At 40.5% G+C, this 21,927-nt stretch overlaps 1 protein-coding gene across 2 annotated transcripts in view; it reads right to left on the minus strand.

Moving 5' to 3' along the window:
• Positions 1-21,927, minus strand: part of CLSTN2 (calsyntenin 2) — a gene marked incomplete at both ends in the record, with an annotated part of 643,893 nt that overhangs the window by 388,751 nt on the left and 233,215 nt on the right. For both annotated transcript variants that reach the window (XM_080695636.1, XM_080695637.1), the window contains one exon: positions 11,751-11,873. In XM_080695636.1, coding sequence (XP_080551762.1) covers positions 11,751-11,873 — 123 coding nt within the window. The remainder of the gene's footprint in view (positions 1-11,750; positions 11,874-21,927) is intronic.

A 21,927-nucleotide genomic window follows, 5' to 3' on the forward strand; every position in this document is an offset into this window, starting at 1 on the left:
ATTTTGCTGTGATGATCAACAGTTATGGCTTAGAGAATTTCCTCAATGTTTTTGAATTCTCAGTTCATTCTTCTCAATGTTATCTACTTATCTGAGTCTTCCCAGCCCCTTTATTATCCCATATCACAGAAGATGCTCCAGGCCCCTTTCATAGAGTAACCATGGCAACAGGTGGTTTACACTAGACCCCTTCCATTTGCAAGAACAAAGACACACTCATCTCCAGAGATGGACTGGAGCCAATGAAGCAATGAAGGTTGTGACTAGCTTATCAACTGACCCACATGCACCAGGTGCCCACTCTAGGTCCAATCACAGTTGGCAAAAGGGATAGTACATGTGTCTTGGAGTTTGACCACCAGGACCAGTGAATGAGAAAACAGCATAGACATCTTTGTATCATACTCATCAATAATGTACATTACAAGGTACATTATTCCACGATCTCTAGCCTTAGGGCTTCATGGATCTTCTAAATATTTTTAACAGTCAAAAAGGACCTTTCATTTTTAACCTGATTTGTTATATAAGAAGCCCTGACTTTGAGGCTCCAGATTTGACCCATTATCTTTCACTGAGGCTATACAGGGTCTTGAACAGTGATATGAAGACCAATGAGATTAACAGTTTCCCCAGGGATTGAGTCCTGCATCCTGAGCTCAGGAGCATCACGCTGACTCCTTTTGAGTCCAACAGAATTGGGATCCAGCAGAGCCAATGAATGGTAAAAGGGAGGACTAGTTAACAGGGAGCAGTGGAGAAGAATAGAAAGGGGAAGCTCCCCCTAGGGAGCACAATCACTCTCAAAATAAGGGGGGAAGCTGGTGACATTTTCCAGCAGGATATCAGAATTGCTAATGGTTGCTGAGTGTCTCTTATTCTTCTCTTTCTTGAATGAGATTATTCATTGAGTTTTTATGCCCCTGGTAGGAAGATAACTTGTTTTTTCAGTTCACAGGTCTCTGAATCAAGATTTACTGTATATATTCCTCATGAGGATCACACAGTCCTGGGATTTAAACTGGATGCCTTGATTAGATACAACTTCCAGGGATCCTAGGATACTGGTGAGCATGTTCTGCACGAGGAAGGACTGTGAGTAATTGTGGCATACAGGCAGACCGTGCTAGAATTATTACGTTGATGACCCTAACGCCATCCTTCCATGACCTTCCATGACTGGTTCTCCATCCCTACACTGATTCAAAGCATGTCCATGTGACATCCTTCAGCATGGAAGTTGGATGGTAACAAACTTGTCTTAAGTAGCTGCTTGCAAAACTGCTTGTAGATTTCTATAATTTTTTGTTTCTCAGCAATCAGGCCGGAAGCATACACAGAGAAGAGTATCATTCCTGCCAAGGCCACCCTAGATCAACCAGCCTACAGCATTCCCACTGCCTGAACTGACAACTGAACAAGCCCTGCCAGGACCAGCTGAGCCTGGCTCAGATCAGCAGAGCTGCCTGATCAGTAGGTAAACTAATGAGAGGGAATTAATGGTTGCTGTTTGATATGTTCCCAAATTTTGGCGTGGATACTGCACAGCAATATTTAACTGAGACATCTGGGTGGAATAACAACTTCATTATTACTATGTTTGGGACAAATTCTACAATCTGGTTTAACTTCCAACTCTTCTTTTATAAAATAGAGATAATGATACTGCTACTTGGGAGTATTGATGTAAAAATCTGATGATACAGTGTCTGCAATATAGTGTCTAGTATGGAGATAACAATAAACATTAGCTAATTTTCAGCACTGCCGTACACAAGTTATTTTCTGTACAAAGATGCAGGATCAAGGGAACAAGAAGGGGATAAAATCCACTTCTCTCTCCATTTGCAAGCTGTGTGCTCTGGAGTAGGACAGTATCCATTTGTAAGAAGGAGCACTTGCTTCCAACTTGAGCAGTGAGTCTATGAGCTGCCTTCGGCCCTGCTGTAGTTTTTATTTCCTTGTTTACTCTTAATCATATTTGATTATAGTATTGTCATCAACTCAGTATCCCTCCAAACTTGAAATTTCTACATTCAAGGGCTTCTCTCAAGTGAGCTAGAGGCATATTACCCTGGGACTTCACATTGCTCCTGTGAGAGGGACAAGTTCATTTTGCCATATCAGGACCTTCTTGGCTTTAGCACTAAAAATCCTATGTCCCAGGAAACACTTAGTACCGGACAAACCAGGAGAGACTGCTTCCCAAAATACACCTTCCTCTTCAACCTTATTGATGGAGAATGGTCCACAACTATCCACACTGGTTACCCATTAAACAAAAGTTTGATCTAGAGCAGGACTCATCTAGAGTCATTAAAGTGTCCTAAGTTAGAGTTATTGGTGGATGAGTATGGGTGGTATCCCCTGCTGGTCCTTCTTTTCTCTCTTGCCACCACCAATCAGATCATAGCACCACTATAGATATTTTACCTTCTTCCTCCTTAGCTGACTATTTTCTACTCTTGTTCTCTTTCCACTATGTCCCTCCTCCAGATCCCCTTAAGGTAAGCTCTTTTAACTTTCCTCTTCAGCCTTTCCATCCTCGGAGCCCACCTCTGCTCACCCAGCCCAGAAGGAAATGAGTATGATCATGCTCACAGGGTCTGCAGCTGCTGCTCACAAACCTTATCTTCAGCCAGATCCCTGTGGCGAGAACTACAGCATCTGGTTTAAGAATAGAAAGTGATGGAGAGGAGAAGTGGGCAGTAGACTCTTGCAGGTAGCATAGGCTAGTCCTAACTCCCCAGGGCTGAGCTGACACACAGCAAAAATACACATGACCTTCAATAAGAGAGAATGAAGACAAACAAACAAAATGCTAAATGGCAGAGTTTTCAAAGCCAGAGAGCCCGTGAGCAAATTTTTCGTGGGGAAGGAAAGAAGATGATACATGAGAGAAAAGATCTGGAAGGATTCATTAGAGATGAGAGAAAAAGACCAGAAAAAGGAAAAGGTACCAAACACAGGGGCAGTAGAGAGTATAGGAAGCTTCTTCTTATTTCTTTTGCCAGCATCTCTGCCATAGGAAGGGCCATCCAGCATCCCATGACAGGAGAAAGGCTACCCAACAAGGCAAAGGCTTCTGAGCTCAAGGATTAAATGAATAGTCCCAGACTATTCAGTGGAGCTGTTTCCTGAATTGTGCTCCATCAACAGATAGGCAGGAGGAATAAAGTATAAAAAAAAAAAAATGGAATGACTTCTGTCCCTCTGGTGAAGATGGCCAAGAGAGATCTGCAAACATACCCTTCAACCTGATATTAGTCACTGTGGAAACCAAAGTCTCCAATATGGCAGGAGAAAGAGAACAGAGGAACAGAGCCAAAGCAATACTTTAATTCCAAAGTGATGGATATAGCAGGATATTCTTCCTTTAGTCCCCAGGTCAACCCTTCCAGCACCAACCAAATCAGGCCCAGGGCTGTGACCATTTTGATATCCCTTCTGCTCCTAGAGGGCTACAGATGGATCTTCCATTCTCATCTTCTCTAGGTGTCACAAGTGTCAACTTGACCAGGTCTTCCAGCTCATTTACTGACTACTGCCCCCCACCATTTGTTTTCAGCTCTACGGCGACTTCCATGTTGTTCCTATAAATTCTTAAGTCACTCCTAGTCTACAACTGGAAGCCCTGGGATCAGTGTTACTATAGTCACTAAGTAGAGTGAAGATGTCCTTGTAGTCGAGCAGCTTGGAGTCTGAGGATGCGGGAACTGAGCACTGCCCTACAGGTGGCAGACAGGTGTGAGGATGTAAGTTGCATTCTTGCTTCCCCATTTAATATGAACTCTACCAGCTACCTCAAAATTGGACAACCACAGATCATATCAGTAAAAAGAATATGAGGGCACAATCTCAATCTGTCACTGAAAGAAGAACACAGCTGTTTTTATTCACCATCAATGAATCCCACCACAGAAATAAAATCTTGACTCCTATGCTTACTTAAAAAAGAAATTTCAAACAAAGTTGACCATGGAAAAATTAGATTTTTTAAAAAAAATTTGTACTGGGAATTGAACCCAGGGGCATTTTACCTCTAAGCTCTTGCTAGGTTGCTGGGAGTCTAGCTATACTGCTGAGGCTATCCTTGAGCCTGTGATCATCACGTCTCAGTCTCACAAGTACTGGGATTACAGTTGTGTGCCAGCACACTCAGCTAAGAATTATCTTTTTTAAACATGGGAAACTATTGGAAACAACCTAAACATCCCAAAACTAGGGTAATGGTTGAATAAATTATGCTTATGTGATATACAGTTATGCTGGCACTTAGTGATATGTTAAGTAAGTTTAAATCAGCTTAGAAAATGTCTGTAAACAGTGAAAAGACAAAGGCTCAGAACCATATATATTATAACTCAAAATATTAAAAATGTATATTCATATATGCATAGGCAAAAGTAATAGATATTACTTGATGTTTCTCTGACTTATTCTTAATTCAGGTCCTAAGCAGTAGCCCAGGTTATAGATTTTAGATAGATCTGAACCTGATTCTCTGGGCTTAGGATTGACCTGGGCTGAGGCTAACTAATGATGCAGAGAGCAGAATGGAATGCCTGTGGACACCTACCCTCCAGCCCTCTTAAATGACCCCCCAAATAAAGTAGCTTGGATATAAGGCATGCCTACTGTGAGGCTGAAGAGGGGCTCCTCTGCTGAGAACTGCTGAGAACAGGGGCTTGGAGAGCCATGGGACAGGATGGAGTGAAGATTTAAGTCTGTGGTTGGTGCTGAGGACTCTGATAAGGGAGCCCACTCCAGGATGAGCTCCCTCAGGTACTCATTCACAGACATCTTTCATGGTTTTGCCGCTTCTATAAACTACTAAATACTTATTTGCCCATACTTTACTTTAAATTTGGTTTTTAAAAAATGAAATAAATGTATTTAAAAAGAAAATGTCTGAAAGAAATAACCAGCAACACTTGCCTCAGATTAAAAAAAAAAAAAAAACATCAACCTTGATAAAATACAACAGAATTATTGAAATTCTAGCTCAGCGTTGTGGAAGGCTCTGTGATTGAGCTTGCTTCCTTCTCCTTTGTCAAAAAGAGAGATTAGCATGTGTTGGAGAGGTGCTGAAGATATCTTGAGGCTCCCAAGCTGTGCCTCTCTCCCCAACATAGTCAGAAAGATGGAAAGAAAGCTTAAAGGGAAGGACTTAGCATGGTATTTGGCATTCTTTGATACTGTCTGGATACCACTGGCATCCTCTACTGCCAACCAGAGCTCTTTCTCAACCTGGGCAATTGGCAGAGAAGAAAGAAGGCAAGACCTGGAGTCTAAGAGTTTGGAATTGAGTGACAGGGGTGATCCATACTGGCTGGGTGACCTTGAAGAAATTAAAAAATTTCCCGAAGTCTCCATGTCTTCATTTGCAAAACAGACTCCTGATAGCTGTCCTTCCTGCTTCACAGGTTGGCGAGTGTTATACTTGGATATAGAATGTCCGCTGAAGATGTCATGTATTCGTGTTAAGATAATGTCATTAAGTCATGACGATTGCGATCTCATCAGAAAGTAAATCCATTCTAATGGACTCACTGGGTGCTGACCTAGGCTGGTGGGGTCTGGCTGGAGAGGCTGGGTCCTTGGTGCTGGAGCCTTGGAGATTATGCTTGACTTTAATCCTTTTGCTTGCTTGCCTGCTTATTCTCTTACTTATGCCTCCACAATGTGAGAGCAGAGCCCATGCTCTCTCCCTCTGTCTCTCCTTCCTGCCGCCAGTGTCCCAAGATTCACAGACTCTGGCCTCACTTGGACTGAACCCCAAAACTCCAAACACATTGTGAGCAAATAAATCTTTCTCCCTGTATGTTATGTGTTCTATTGTTTTGGATTATAGAGGTGAGAGTATTTACCAAGACAGTTAGGACTGGACACAATCGGATGTAATTCTGTGTGTTCAGCGAGTAATAAGTGTGTGTGTGTGTGTGTGTGTGTGTGTGTGTGTGTGTGTTGTGTTCATAATAAAAGAGGGCACATGGCTTGTGATTATCTGAAAGTATATTCTTCAGGGAGTAGATTACTCAATAGGAACAAATTACAAATAGAATGTAAGAAAATTTGTGCCCAACTAACTTTTATTTATAGAGTTGTAAACAGTTTTCAAACGACTTTCTCCTACATTATTTAAGTGATTATCCCCATGCCAACCCAAAACCAAAAAATCAAGGCAACATAGGTTAATGCTGCAGAAGGGTGACTGTATCAAGACTTAACAAAGCTCCACACCTACTCTTTTTCCTTTTTCTAGCATCATCATTACAGATTATAATTACACTGCTGATTACAATGAAAATGAAGCAAACACTTGTGGCTTATTGATAATAAGAAGAATCACAATTACTCTGATGACTCTCATTATTTCCATTGCTATGATCATCAGAACAATGATTTATCAGGCAACCCTGGGCTGCCAGGGAGGGCTCCAAGTACTTTTCACTGATATCTTATTTGATCCGTATATCAATCCCAGGAGTAGATACTCTGAGAACCCCCATTTTAAACTCCTCCTCTAGAGGAGTATAGTGACATATCTGACACTAGTGACATGTACAGCTAGAACATGGTAGAGCATAATTGTAAATAATGTGTGCCTAGTAAATAGAATAAGTTAGCACAGAAGGAAGAAAGCTGTGTGATCTCATTGATATATGGAATCTAATAATGCTGATTCCACAGATGCAGAGAGTATAATAGTGTTCACCAAATACTTGGTGGCTAGGGTAGGGGAGTGGATGTGCCAGTCACAGGATACATAACTGCAGTTAGATAAGAGAAATACATTTCAGGAAATATATGAGACAGAAAGGCAATAGTTAAATTTTTTAGATTGTATTCTTAAAAAATGTAAAGACAGCGAATGATATCTCTCTCAGAGATTATATATATATATATATATATATATATAGCCATTCCACAGTAGTTGTGTGTATATATATTATATATACAATTATATTTCAAAACATTTTGTTGCACATGATACAAATATACAATGCTGTTAACTAAAGATAATAAATTTCAATATAATAAAAAAAAAGAGCCTGTGACTGTTCACAGCTTCTGCCTTCCCCTCTTACCATAAAGACACCATGGCTGTGCAGGGCCCTGGGAGGGTCTCTACCATTAGGCATCTATAGGACCCGAGGCAAGAACAAGGCCCTTGGGCAGGCCCAAAGACATAGGAGACAGGCAGACACTGTGCAAAACAGGCAGATGAATGGAATGGAACCACAGAGGAAAAAGCAACTCCTGATACAACCAGCACTAACCAGCTAATCAAACCAAGCCAAATCATGTCCCAGGCAATTATCTAGGCAGTCTTCAGAGACTCACCTAGCCTGAGAAGCCAGCCAATTATGGCTGATCATTCTCTGCAGCCCTGTCCTTACAAAAGACAAGTCCAGACTGGCCCAGTATAGACAAATGAGCAGTTCTCTTATCTCTGAAAAGCGATCTAATCCCCATCAAATTTAAAAGTCTCCACAGTTTCCTAACAGGCCTCAGTGGGGCACATGTAGAAATTAATAAGTTCACGATGTGCCCAGCTCACTTTAATTATCATTTTTTTGCCATGCAGTGGACAGGATTTCCATTATTATTCAAGGATTTTTCTATATCTGATTCCCTAAGAAGGTCAAGCCTGAAGAACTCAGACTCTGAGCTGAGAACTGAGTCCAGTGTAATGGACTTGACTGAAGTCTCAGGGAGGTTTTCCTGATGAGGGCAAAAACATCAAAAGACAGTATCACAAGAATGAGGAATTCAAAGCCAGTGGGGAGAAGCCCTGGATCCAGTCTCTGTCTTGTGGTGTGCTCTGGGATACGGGGCTTCTCCTCTGTGAAATGAGCAGAATAAAGAAGCTGGAAAATAAACTCAAATTTATCAGATCACCATCCCATTTGAATCACTGCAACAGGTGCCATGAACATTCTTTATTTCATCAAAACAATGTTGGAAAGCTTATATTGCTTTACCGATAAAAGTAGTGAGGCTACTATAATCAGCCATTCCAGCATATCATCTTTAAATCATACCAGCAGAATGAGCCATCTGAGGGTCAGCAAACAAGGACTCGTATGCTATGGAAAGCATTGCAGAGTTGTCGGAGTCCTACAGCTTTCCTGAAAAGCAATCCGATGTGTTCACAGCACTTTAAAATGCCTGACCAATTAATTTCCTTTCTGTGGTACCGGGATTGAACCCAGAGGCATTTTACCTCTGAGCTACACTCTCAGCTTTTTTTTTTAAAAATATATTTTGAAATAGGGTCTTCAACCTGCAATCTTCCTTTCTCAGCCTCCCAAATACTGGGATTACACCTGGATGCCACCACACCCAGCTTGACCAATTAATTTCAATCAAGAAAAACTATGTAAACAAGAGAATATAAAATGTGGGCATATATTATAATAAACATAACTGAAAACACATAAATTGCCTATTGTAAGAGAACATAAACTATAGAATGCCACCATTTAATCAGCTGCAAAAGAATATTTAATGAAATGATCTCTTATTATTTTAAATGGGAAGGTAAGTTAAGTGTTAATATTAATTAAATTGATTGAATTATTATTTATTGTTTATAGTGTTGTGAACTAAATAAAGTTGATAAAATATGAATATATTTGGGGAGGAAATGAAAAGAAAAATGACCGAAAGGAAATAATACTGAAATGTAAAAGAAGAAACACATGACTTTGGCTTTATTGTGCTTCCTGACGTTTTCCACATTCTCCACCATCAATGCAGGTTATCGTCATAACCAGGAGATATACCATTGAAAGCATTTCTATGTCTCTCTGAATTTTGCATTCATGTACACAATGAGGTAATGGTTTTATTGAAATGAAAGTCATTTGTGATCACATATAATTCTAAATGATATTTTATTTCAGCATAATTCATGTATAAGAATTTTTTCTTAAAAATATTCAAAAGATGTGTGTGTGTGTGTGTGTGTGTGTGCGTGCGCGCACACGTGCATGTGTGTGAGAAGAGGACAAAAATGATGGAACACAAAATGATATAGAGGGAACTATCTCCCACAATGCTTATAGTTCATCTCACTGGCTAAATTGGAAGTAAAGACCCCAGAGAAAGGGGGTGGGAAGATTGACCTGTAATGCATGAGTGGTTGATAAGGGGGGGGGGGCTAAAAGCTTCAGTTGACTTCGAAGAGTGATAGAGCTGACAGATATGAATTTTTCAATTTTATGAGAATGATAGGGATCTGAAATAAATCTTCAGTATTTTCTTTTTAAGATAAATGTTTTAAAATAAACGCTTGCAGCATGGATGGATGGCTAGTGCCTATGTCCTGTCTTAGAGCTTATCATAAATAACACTGAGAAAAATAGCTTCGACCACTCCAGAAAGCACCTTTATTTTTTACTCTTAAAAGCTGGGAAGATTATATTTTTGATGCATTACGCCAGATTTTTTAAAGGTAGCTGCAAATAATAGGTAGGGAACAGAAATTGTCTTTAGTTGGGAATGTACTCAGGGCTTGTATTAGAAGTAAACCTTAGTTTTCAGATGTGCCTGAAGAACTCTGGGTAGTTCCAATGGTTAGGACACAAACTTCAGTTTAAAGGCACTTGATGGGTTTATGAGTTAGGAAATCCTTTGGTGAATCTCTAGGTGAAACTTTTAGTGGTTGTTGGCCCTATAGCCAAGAAAATTAAGTAATCTTTTGTAAGCATAAACTTTCAAATATCAGATTTGCTTGCCAGGTCTTTTTTCTTATTCTGGTCTACACAGGAAGTGGTTCACAACATTACTGCCGACTTCAGTTTCCCTGGATCACTATTGGATGAGAACAAGCTTCACTGAGGGTAAGTATAATGAATAGTCATTATGCTTAAGTGGTAACCTCACTACATGTAAACAAATTAATGGTATCTATGCACTTCCCTTTATTGGTCATTAGTTTACTCTGACAGGTTTGCAAGAGAGACCACATATTGATTTAAAAAAAACTGAATGAGAGGCCCTGTGTGATGGAAAGGCCTTGCTTACAAGCTTGAGACAGGGGCTATGGGAATCTGGAACACTTGTTCTAAGAAGGGAAGCCATGGTTCAGCTCTGTGTTTCAGATCCAATCATTGAGATAAACCAGAATCCTGTATTTTTCTGCTAAACTTCCTAATTTCTAAATGTTGTCTCTAGTTTTTAAACACACCATGCATACCAAACCAAACATGTTTGTGACCCAAACATTTTTGCTCATACTTATTTTAAATTCCCATTCCCAGGGTTTGCTAAGAATTGCTGTGTCATCCAAATACTTCCTGGTTATATCCAAGAAGGGCTCAGTTGGTGTATTCTCAGGCTGGCCAAGGCTGAAGGAAGACACCTCCTCTTTTCTGGAAAAGATGGCATCAGATGTATAAACTGGAGCCTTTGAGTGTGTTTTGAAGCTGCATGGAAGCATCTCACTAAGGAAGTCACAATTAGGTGCCATTGGTGGCTGTCATTCTACATAAAGTAAAGATAGAGCCTTCTTCTGAGAGTCAAGAGTATCTCTCCCAGGCACTAGAAGGCTGCTCATGGGTCTATCTTTACACAATGCCAAATTTAACCTGCCCCATTATTCCTTACTTTATAATGTTCCATAATGAAAAAAGGGCCTTCACAGAACTTATCTTTTAAAAGTGCAAAAGAGCCAATTCTTTTCTGCCCAAGTAGCTCATAATGTAGCAGACAAACTGTCAGAAAAAATAGACTTCATCATGTTGAAAACCTCTGCCTGGCACCCATCTATCATAAAGCAATCTTCTGAAAGTCTTGAAAACCTTCATTAAATTTCCTGTCTTTTCTCCTGACAGTTATAAAATGGTAACAATATTACTCGTGATGCAGGACTCTTCAGAAATTCTTTCTCCAATCCTTTCTACCCCTGTGATCACCCATCCCCTTGTCTTGGTCAAAATCCATGACATGGGATTGCTACTTTATGACATCCAGAAAACACACACACACACACACACACACACACACACACACACACACACACACACGTGCATTATAATATATAGGTAATACACATTACTGTCTATGTTATATTATAATCCAGCAGTATGCCATGTACACCCCACCTGGAAACCAGGCCCTTATAGGAGGTCAAGAGAGGAAACAGTGGCAGTTTTGATGACAATTAAAAAAATCTCTCCAGCCACAGGATGAAGAGGACAAAAGTGCCCTGCCTTCGGATTTCTTCTCCTAAGTCACATCCACATTTAAGCACAAGGACCTGCCCTTAGCAAATATATCCTCATCCTTTTCGTGTTCCTTTTTCTCTTGCCAATCTACCAAAATACAAGTCTCCATCAATCCATGATAAATGAGTAGCAGACAGAGTGGGTCACACATTTTATCACGTCCAAGGGCCATCTCTTTAGGGAGAAAAATTCTCCTAACAACTTCACAAGTTCAACTTCTCCAACTCCAGAAGCCACTTCCACAGTTTACCATCTCTCAGAAGAAGAAGAAACAAGGGTTTTGCATTGGAAGCAACACGAGAGAAAAAAAACTGAGCAGACAAACAAAAGAGCACAAGGAGATATAGAATCCCCACCATGATCAAGAGGAGGCGCACAGCGTTAATGCCACAGCTCATGTAGGATGCGTCCTGGGTGGTGACAAGCTATAGAGCCCCAGCATGGGCTTCATAGAGGTGTGGCAACACATCCCCAAAGCGAGCCAAGCTCAACCATACTAAGCCGTCATCTCACCTGCAAAAGGAACCGGTGCGTCTTTATCCAGGGCGACCAGTGGGGGATCCAAAATGACGGTGTCGTTGTTCTCAGTTATGACTCCATGATATGATGTCTCGATCCATGGCTTGTGCTTATTGACTAGAAAATCAAGCGGGAAAACAAAGTCAAAAGGCCATCACATGATTAACTAAGACACCATAATAATCCTTCATAGTATTGTTAATATTGTACAGTTTCTCAATCGCAAGCTCTCATTCAACAACCCTCGAATTGACATAGAGCATGTTATAGCCAGAGAAGAAGCTTCAGAGATGTGCAGAGAGAGGTTTAACAACTCACTCCAGGCACACTTAGGTGAGGAACAGTACCAAGACTCAGTTATCAAATCCCTTTATGTCTACTTCTCAATGCCCAATGTAGATAAATGCTATAAAGAATTAATTACAAATTTAAATTCTCAAATTTTACTATCCATTAGCAGATGTTTCAGATTTGGTGTCTATTATTAATCAACAAACTAGAAGATTATGGCTGTTGGTGCTGGAATTTCTGACTTCAGTTTCATTGGATCCATCCTTAAGAGATATCATTGCATTTTATAGGCATGCATATATAATTCATATATATGTATAAGTATATATACATATGTGAAGATGCAATTAACATTTGAATATTTTCTGATCATTCAGGCTGTTTATTTAAACAGTCCGTCATAGATTCTCAAACTTATTGGCTTACCACAATTTTCAGAAAAAAAAATTAGTGCCCTCCTGGGTATTTCTACCACAACCTTGTAAAATATTATTTTGATGACTCAACTGTGAGCATCTTGGTCACTTTAAAAAAAATGCCCCATATACCATCACAGAAGTCTGAGTGTGCAGTAGATACTTTTTTAAAAAAAGTAACAGGTCAGAGGGAGACTTAGAATGTCCTAATACCAACCCTCACACCCTGCTTTATAGTTTGAAGGTTGAGGCCACATGGGTAATGCTCCTTAGAGCAACCTGTGAGGTAGGTGTGATTATTATAGAGATGATGAAGAAGTTACCTTCATAAGGTGCAACTTTCCCAAGATGACCACATGGTTAGTGATTAATAAGTGCGAAACCCACTTATTCATCTTTTTATAGACTTATGATTTCCAAAATATATATACAAACACACAAGTATTCATAGGTACACTGTGATATATACATAGTACTTGTTATACTGTATATGTTCTTATATATTTTTCAATAAAAACACCAAAGCTTATAAAATTGAGAGTAGCCCTGTTGCAGAAGCTCCTGTTTCTTACCACCCTGCTATCCTTCAAAAGTCCAGTTAAGAGCTGTCCAAGGATTGGGACCACAAGTTTCTCCTAATTATTACCTAGAAATCACAACCTAGCCAATAGGCAGCCTGATGGGCCCGGACCCTCTGCTTAGCTAGACTCAGCTCATGGCTCTGGAGATCCATTTCTGTCTACTGAATCACAATCGTGGCATACACCAGCCCTTCCTGCTGCAGGTGTGCACGGGACAGCAGGCTCATCCATTCTCACATTTTTGGCATCCCAACTAGTGCTTTGTAATGGACCCTCGCAGAATTACAGTCATCCTGGGCTGTCCCCACACTCCTTTGCTCTTTTATTAGCCATCAACACAAACACAATGTAAATAATTTGCAGCTGTTGGGAGTAACAATTAATCTTTTTTCCCCTTAATTAAACCTAGGGGCCTATTCATTAGAAATGTGCACAGAGCATATACCAGGAGCTCAGCCAGAGTTCCAGATTCATCGTGCCACTCGGTTCTGTAGCAAAAAATGGAACCCAGACCTGCCATTCCTGGTTTCAGGCCCACTTATTCATTTGGGGGCTGTTTTTAGATGACTCAGGAAGCCTCTCAGGAGTTCAATGCTCTTCACAGTAAGATGCAGATGGCGATGTCATTCACAGGGTTGTCCTCTTACTCAGATGCCCTGCACTGGACTTGGGATTGGAGCCTGAGGCAGGAGGATTGCAGGTTTGAGGCCAGCCTCAGTAATTCAGTGAGGCCCTCAGCAACTTAGCAAGACTCTGTTTCAAAATAAAATAGGGCTGGAAGTATAGCTCAGAGGTAGAGGGCCCCTGTGTTCAATTCCAAGCACTACCCCCCAAAAAATTAAGTTTATATTTTGACTATAGAAGAAATCCTTGTGGTTAAAAACCAAAAATTAAATTCATATTATTCTGACTATGAGATTGTTTTTCATGAATGAGTCAAGTATTGTATAAGAATTACTTTTTCTTCTTAGTGTTCAATGGCCACCCCCAAAACAAAACAATTCTTTAATCCAGATCCACTGGATTTTTTTTGAGGTACTGGGGATGGAACCCAGGGGCATTCTACTTCTGAGCTACACCCCTAGCCCTATGTTTTAGTCCTTTTTATGTTTGAGAGTAAACATAAAAATGGGTCTCATTGATTTGAGAAGGGCCTCGCTAATAGTAGCTGAGGCTGTCTGCAAACCGCAATTCTCCTGTCTCTGCCTCCCGAATGCTGGGATTACAAGTGGGTGCCACCACGCCCAGTGATCCACTGTATTTTTACACTTATACTTTATCAAATTCCTTAATCACCTCCCAGTTAAGCTCGCATATTTTGGAAAGAGATTTATTTGCACATATTTTTGTTTTCTGAGCTTTATAATCACCTTTTTATTTTTATTGAGTAATGAAACCAAGATCTTTTCTGTAGCTCAACCAGATTTTAACTTTTAAGTAAGATTGCTCACTCTTCATTTGTAAAATGCATATACTTATTTCTGAGAATTCCTGTGAAAACTGGGTTCAATTTCCAGTATCAAAAAAAGAATAGAACCAACATATGACAAAGCTATACAACTCCTCAGCATCTTTTCAAAGAATTATGGTAATATAAATATACATATATATATATATATATATATACCCATTTTTATAGCAACATAGTTCACAATAGCTAAATTATGCAACCAACGTAGGTGTCTATCAACAAATAATGGATAAAGGAAATATGGTATATCCACACAATAAAATTTTACTCAGCCATAAAGAAGCAAATTATGTCATTTGCAAGAAAATGGATGGAATTAGAGAACATTATGCTAAATTAACTCAGCCAGTGTCAGAAAATCAAGGGTTGTATGTTTTGTCTCATATGTGGAAGCTAGAGAGAAAATAGAAGAGGAACTTTACCATAAACATAAAGACAAGTAGAATAGTGAAAGGGTATTTGGAGGGACGGGGAGGGGAAAGGGAGGGCATAGTATAGAAATAGATCTATAATATTATGTTCATCTAGAAAGGTACCACTGACAACCTTACAACATGTTCAGGGAAGGAAGAGGTGAGGGAAGGGGAGTTAGAAGGAAACCACACCAAGAGATGCTGTGTGCGTGTATGAATGCATCAATGTGAACCTGAATACACTGTATGTTGCACCAATACGATGCTAAAAAGAAAAATAATGATAATAATAAGCAGTTTAAAAATCTACAGACTGGGAGAAAAGATTAATAAAACACACCTAGTAAAAGATTCGTATCCAAAATATTTAAGTAACGATTGAATTCAATAACAAGACAAACAACCTGATTATTTTTATTTACTTATTTATTTTTTATTTTTATTTATTTTTTTTTGGTGGTGGTACTGGGGTTCCTGGAAGCCCTTCTACCTTCGGGCTACACTCCCAGACCTATTTTTACATTTTTATTTGGAAACAGGGTCTCCTGAGCCAGCACGCGCGGCTGGCTTCGAACCTGCGCGCGATCCTCCTGTCTCTGCCTTCCAAGCGTGGGATCACAAGCGTGCACCACCACGCCCGGCACAACCTGATTATTTTTAAAATGAGCAAACATTGAACAGACTTGTCATCAAAATATATATGGAGACACCAAACAAGAGCATGGCAACATGATCGACAAGGATTTGTTCATGAAAACTGTAATGGAGCACCACCTCACCAACACCTGAGTAGCTAAAATGAGACTGACCATTTCTCATCTTAATGGAGCTACCAGAACCCATGCATCACGAGTAAGAATGCAAAACAATACCTTGACTTTAGAAAGCAGTTCAGCAATGTTTTATGAATTGACTCAGCAACTATTTCTGGGATTTACCCATGAGAATAAGACTATAAACTCACAAAAAGGTGTATAGAATCATAAAACCTCTCTTCAGAATAATGCCAAAATGGAAAACTAGAAAGGCCATCTACTCATGAATGCATAAACAAATTGCAGTTTATCCAGGTAATGGACACCTACTCAGCAATAAAAAATAAATTTAAAGAATAACAATGACTGAACAACATCTACAAAGCAAATGCTTCTCTAAAGCAGTCACTGATGAAGTGAAAGGAGTCAGAAGCAAATGATGGCATGCTATTGGATGCCATTCATGTGACATTCTGGAAACGGCCATAGGATGGGGCAGGTCAGCAGTGGGTAGGGTAGCATTGATTGCAAAGGGGACTTCCTGGGGTGACAGAACTGCTCTATGGCTTGAGAGTGGTGCAGTCACACTTCTATGTGTGTATTCGTTTGTCAAAACAGATGTGACTGCGCACTTGAATTTGGGACTATGGTATAAACACACTATGAAATTTTACCCCAGCCATAAAGAACAGAATTATGTCATTTGCAGGAAAATTAATGGAACTAAAGAATATTATGCTGAGCAAGGTTAGCTGGTTCCAGAGTGAAGGATCATAAGTGGAAGCTAAAAATTGGAAAACATAAGACTTCAGAAAAATAAGGGGAGATACTAAAAGAATATTGGAAGGGGATTTGGGGAGCGAAATGGGGAAGTGAAAGGGGAGAGTTGATAAAAAAAAGTTCAAATAATCCTACATTCATATATGAAGTTATCAGAATCAGTTTTAATATTATGTACGGGGACAGAGAGGGTGTGGGGTGGGAACCAGAGGGAAATGCTGTGCTGTGTGCATGTGCGTTTCTATTACTCTGAACCTCACTGTATGATGTATAATTACAATTTACCAATAAAAGAGGTGGGTCTTATTTTGTGCAAATTATAGCTTAATAAGTGTGGTGTAGGAACAAAGTCGTATCCTCAAAGAGACTGTCCTACTGCAGAGGGATCTATAAGAAGTAGGATTGTAAGAGGCAGGCCATCAGAGGAGAAGCCAAGTGCTATGGGAAAAAAGAGAGTGGATACACAAAGCCAGACATAATTATTCAGGATTTACTTCTGGGTGAAGGTGGTTTCTAAGTCATGAACACTAAGCAGGGACAGAGGATGCAGAGGGCTTTAGGTAGAGGATTTGGGAAGGGCAAAGGCCCAATGATAAAAGCACCTGTTAAGCCAAGCATGGGAAGGAGGGATGGGGAGGGAAGGGGGTGGGGACTGGGTAGGGGCTAACTGGGCAATGTGTGTGTGTATGTCTACACAAGTTTTTTTTATTCCATTATGATATATGAACACAATGCACCAATAAAAAATAAAAAAATTAAAAAAATACATAGTTACTAAATATTTCTATCTATTTAAAAAATAACATATGAGTTTCAACAAAATAAAAGCAAGTGCTATGACACAGGAGAGGTTTGGGTTCTCCGGAGTACAATGGTAGCAAGAACAAGGCCAGCATGAGGCTGGATTTGATAAGCAGCACCCACATTCTCCAAAGCCAGGGTAATATGCATATGCACGTACCACCCAGAAGCCACTTGTAAACTGGTGTCGTGGGATAGAATCATCTCCCATATGCAGCAAGGGGCAGCAGAGCTGTTACTTGTGGCTAAGCTGCTATTTCTTATTTCATGGGATAGAATCATCTCCCATATGCAGCAAGGGGCAGCAGAGCTGTTACTTGTGGCTAAGCTGCTATTTCTTATTTCATGGGATAGAATCATCTCCCATATGCAGCAAGGGGCAGCAGAGCTGTTACTTGTGGCTAAGCTGCTATTTCTTATTTAGTCCCCTCCTCTCATGATGTCCCATCCCTGAACAAAATACTTTGCCTCTTTGTTCCAACAAAGGGAGTCCAGACAGCTCATGCTTTGATCCATTTGGATGTGACTTTATAAGAACTGACCTCTTACCCATTGTTCATAAGGCAGCGTCCCCTTTTCTGCACGCATAGCCTTCCCAAGGCTGGGCTCTGTCACATCATTCCCCTTTACAACTGCTTCTTCCCTTTGTCTTGCCTCTTCTCCACGATGTTTTGGTGTCTGGGAAATGTCTGTCTTTGCACTCACGCAGAGGGAACACGAGTGTGATATTTCTGCTCCATTTACGGAGAAATTAGGTCTTGCCACCCAACGCGCATTTAACTAGAGCACAACAGCATGTCTCGGGAGAGCTCCTCGGCTCTCTTCTCTTTGCTCCCACCTCTGAAAGAGCGTGCTAATGCTCCGTGCAGGCAGCAGAACCTCGTGGCTGGCGATTTACCCTTTGAATCTTTCCACTTTCATCCTCAAGTTCATGCTCCTGGCTACCGCTAGCTCCGTAGTCCTCAGAACTCCAGTGCTGCTCCCTGGGTCAAAGTAAACTATGAGTAAAAATATGCTTTCCTGATGGCAAAATGCTCTAATGAGGTTCACTACACTCTAATACATACGTCAGTCCAGTCATCCAGCTGGTCTTTTACCTGCCATACCCAACTTCCCTTTCTGGTCAAGGATAAATAGGCCTGGGTGGATATTGGATTCATGGGATAATAGATGGGTAGTGTTGGCTGAGCCTGATTTTATCTTGAAACATTCATTTATGAGGCCCAGAAGCTATAGTCTGTTTGGTGATGGGCGCTTGAGATCTCGAGATATAAGTTTAGAAGGAAGCCGCAGCTAGCAATCATGCCATGAGCACTTGAGGTTTAGGGAGGAGATGAAGAGCCATTAACATCAGAGGAAGTCAACCTGGTAGAAGATACAGAACTGGGAGTGGGCATGCAGAAAGAAAAGCTATACCCCTATCGGTGCAAAGGATTTGAAGGCCGGCCCTCGGCTGCTGTGTTCTAGCCCCAGACCCTGCTCATCCTCCATGGATTCGGCCAGCCCTGGGGTGGATGTGGTTGCCAAGTGAAACTTTTCAATAGCTTTTATTTTTTTCCAGCCACTATTTTTTATTGGTACTCATTTGAGTGGGTATCTATTCTTACAACAAATAATTATTAACTACAATAACCACATCTAAAAGGGTGTGTGTGTATGTGTGTGTATGTGTGTGTGTGTGTGTGTTTGTGTGTGTATCAATGGGGATTAAACCCAGAGGCTTAAACCTCTGAGCTATATCCTTAGCTCTATTTTATTTCATTTTGTTTTATTTTATTTTATTTCTTTAAAAAAACTTTCCCTAAGTGGTTGAGGGCCTTGCTAAATTGCTGGGGCTGGCCTCTCACCTGAGATCCTCCTGTCTCAGCCTCCCAAGTATTATTATTACAGGTATCTGCCACCACACCAGACTACATTTTTAAAGTTTTATATTCCCTGATTTCATGTATGGGTGGGACGAGATTCCTGTCTAGGCAAATCTGTTCCTGGATTTTCCAATCTGGGACCCTTGGACGGCTCTCTCATGAGAATAGATGAGGCATCCCCAGGGCCCCCAGCTCCTTCATGTACACCACCCTCTCCTGACATTCCTTACCTCTGACTGCCTGGTCGTGCTTTCATATTTAGCTCAAACCTACCTCCCCGGATTGACTCCCTATATAGCTTCAGGTCACCCTCTACTGCTCACGCTCACGCCATAGCCCACTGTGTCACCATTGGCTAGTTCCTTCATCCCCTTCTCATGGAACTGTGTGGCTCCTTGGAGGGAGGCAGAATGCTAGTCATAAAGTTGCCCACAGCTCGTAAGACAATGTCTGGCCCCTAGTAAGTCATCGGAAAATGAGGCAAGCACACCTCTGCCTTACTGACACCTCTAATATCTGAGTAGTTACCAATGTTTTGATTTCAATGGGTAGGTGTTCTACATCACCCAAAGAGAAAGAGGACATGGCTCCCAAATCTTAGGGTGGCACCATCACCTAAATAGAGGCCATGTGTACTGCCTGCTGGAGTACCAATTAGAGAGCCATAAATACAAATCCCAGGAGTATGGTTCATACACACCAAGATTCCCAGAAGATGAGACTTATTTGCACTGTTATAATTGAGTTGAGAAATATTGGTGAGAAAGATAACTGAATCATCAATCCTTGGCTGATTGTTAGGCTCATTCATTGAGAGAACATTGCTTTCCCTTTTTCCTTCTTTCCCTCCTTCCTTTCCTTCCTCCTTCCTTCTTTCCTTCTTACATTCCCATCTATTTATCTACTATTACCATTTCCTTCTATCCCTTCCTACCCATGAATAATTGTTTGAGTATTCTCAAAGTCACTAGAGACGAGCCATATGCCAATATCCCACTAGGGACCACTGGTGTGTAGGCCCAGAGCAAGGCTGTGAAGAATTGTGCACCAGAGTACCATGTAGTCTTACAAAAGGAACTTTTTCAGTTGTTTTTGTCTAAGTCACCTGTATAAAGCTAACTGGCTAAAGCTCACCCTAAGACATAACCTGAAATTAGGTGCTAAGCTTAATTTCAGTGTTCTAATACTACATACCAAAAGAGTATCTTCCAATCCTTCCATATGTCCATACTCATATATAAAATGGTTGTTGGGAGAAGGATAAAAGAGATCCTGTGTGAGAGCTGACCGTGTGCCCACAAGCTCCCTAGGGGTTGCTATAAAGGCCCTTTCATTCTGAGCTTCAACCTGCAAGGCTGGGACCAAGATCCACACAGTGTTTCCCCAAAAGACCTACCCATGAACAGGCAAGGTTAGTGTTGGGATGAAAATCTAACAGAGCCCTAAGCTAAACCCCCAGGGACAGGGGAAGTTTGACTAATTCTATGAAGAAGATTGGGATCCGCTCAGGAAAACATAATTTAGAGCAAGACGGGTGAGAGAAAGACTATGGATGTTTAATGTTCCCATTCGGCTGCTAGAGCCAACTCTTTTTTTTTTCTCACACAAAATGTCTTACTGACTGAACAACAGCATTGGCCTGAAGTGCGTGCTAAATTACTATATCTGTAATTTCCAAAGATTGTTATTACTTCCATATCTCATACTTCACTGCATTTTAAACATCTTTAGCCCCTCAAACCAACTCTGAGCTAACTCTGGAATTGATACCTCAGAAGATAATTGTCCAAACCTCTCTAATTGCTGTTATCAGATCAGAAACACTACCTATATGATAGAAACTGCTGCTTCTGATGACCTACTGTGTGCTAGGCTTTGTAGTCAGGGTATCACTAAAACTTCATGAGCATCCCCATCAGAGGGTAGCATTGGCTCTCCATCAGGGATGGGGGAACAGAGGTTCAAAGAGCTTGAACACCTCATGAGTTTGTTTCTATTTCCCAGGGGTCAAGCCTGGAACCCAGCATTTGGTGATGCACAAGGAGGCAAGAGTGTCAAGTCTGAAACCTCTTGGAGAAGAGTCAAGCTTCTCCAGGCAAATGGAAACAATAGGGCATATCTAAATCCATGTATCTCTATGCCTATATCTGTACATATGCGTGTGCATATATATATGTGTGTGTGTACGCATGTTTGTTTATCTATATATACATATAGATATAGATATATATGTGGAGAGAAAGAAAGTTTTTCAGTGAATTGTCTCATAAATCATGCAGTTGTAGAGACTAGCAACTCAAATCTATAGGGCAAGCCTACAGGCTAAAAACTTAGAAGTTAGCTTCTACAAAATTTCCTAAATAAAGAAAAGCTAGGAAACTTCAGTTTTTGCTATTAAAGCCCTTCAACTTATTTAATGAGATCCATCCATGTTACTGAGGGTAATCTTCTTTACTTAAAGTTAACGATGGTACATGCTAATCGCATCTGAAAAAAATACATTAATAGCAATATCTATATTACTGTTTGATTAAATAACTGGCTACTCTAGCCTAGCCAAATTGAGATAGCACCAACCCATCATTATACCCACCGAAGAGCCTTTTAAAATGTTATATTCAAATTGAGCGAGACAATTTGATGGAACTGTGAAAATTCCCCTTTACCTCAGAAAGAAACACCATATTTTTGTTTCTCTACTGGCAAACTAATAAATAAAACCTCTGGGCTTATGCTATCAACTTTGTTCTAGGAGGTGGCAAATGCATGTGATGCATTTTTATTGCGAATTCCATTTC

The sequence above is a fragment of the Muscardinus avellanarius genome (genome assembly GCF_963383645.1).
Source record: "Muscardinus avellanarius genome assembly, chromosome: 5".
Lineage (NCBI taxonomy): Eukaryota > Metazoa > Chordata > Mammalia > Rodentia > Gliridae > Muscardinus > Muscardinus avellanarius.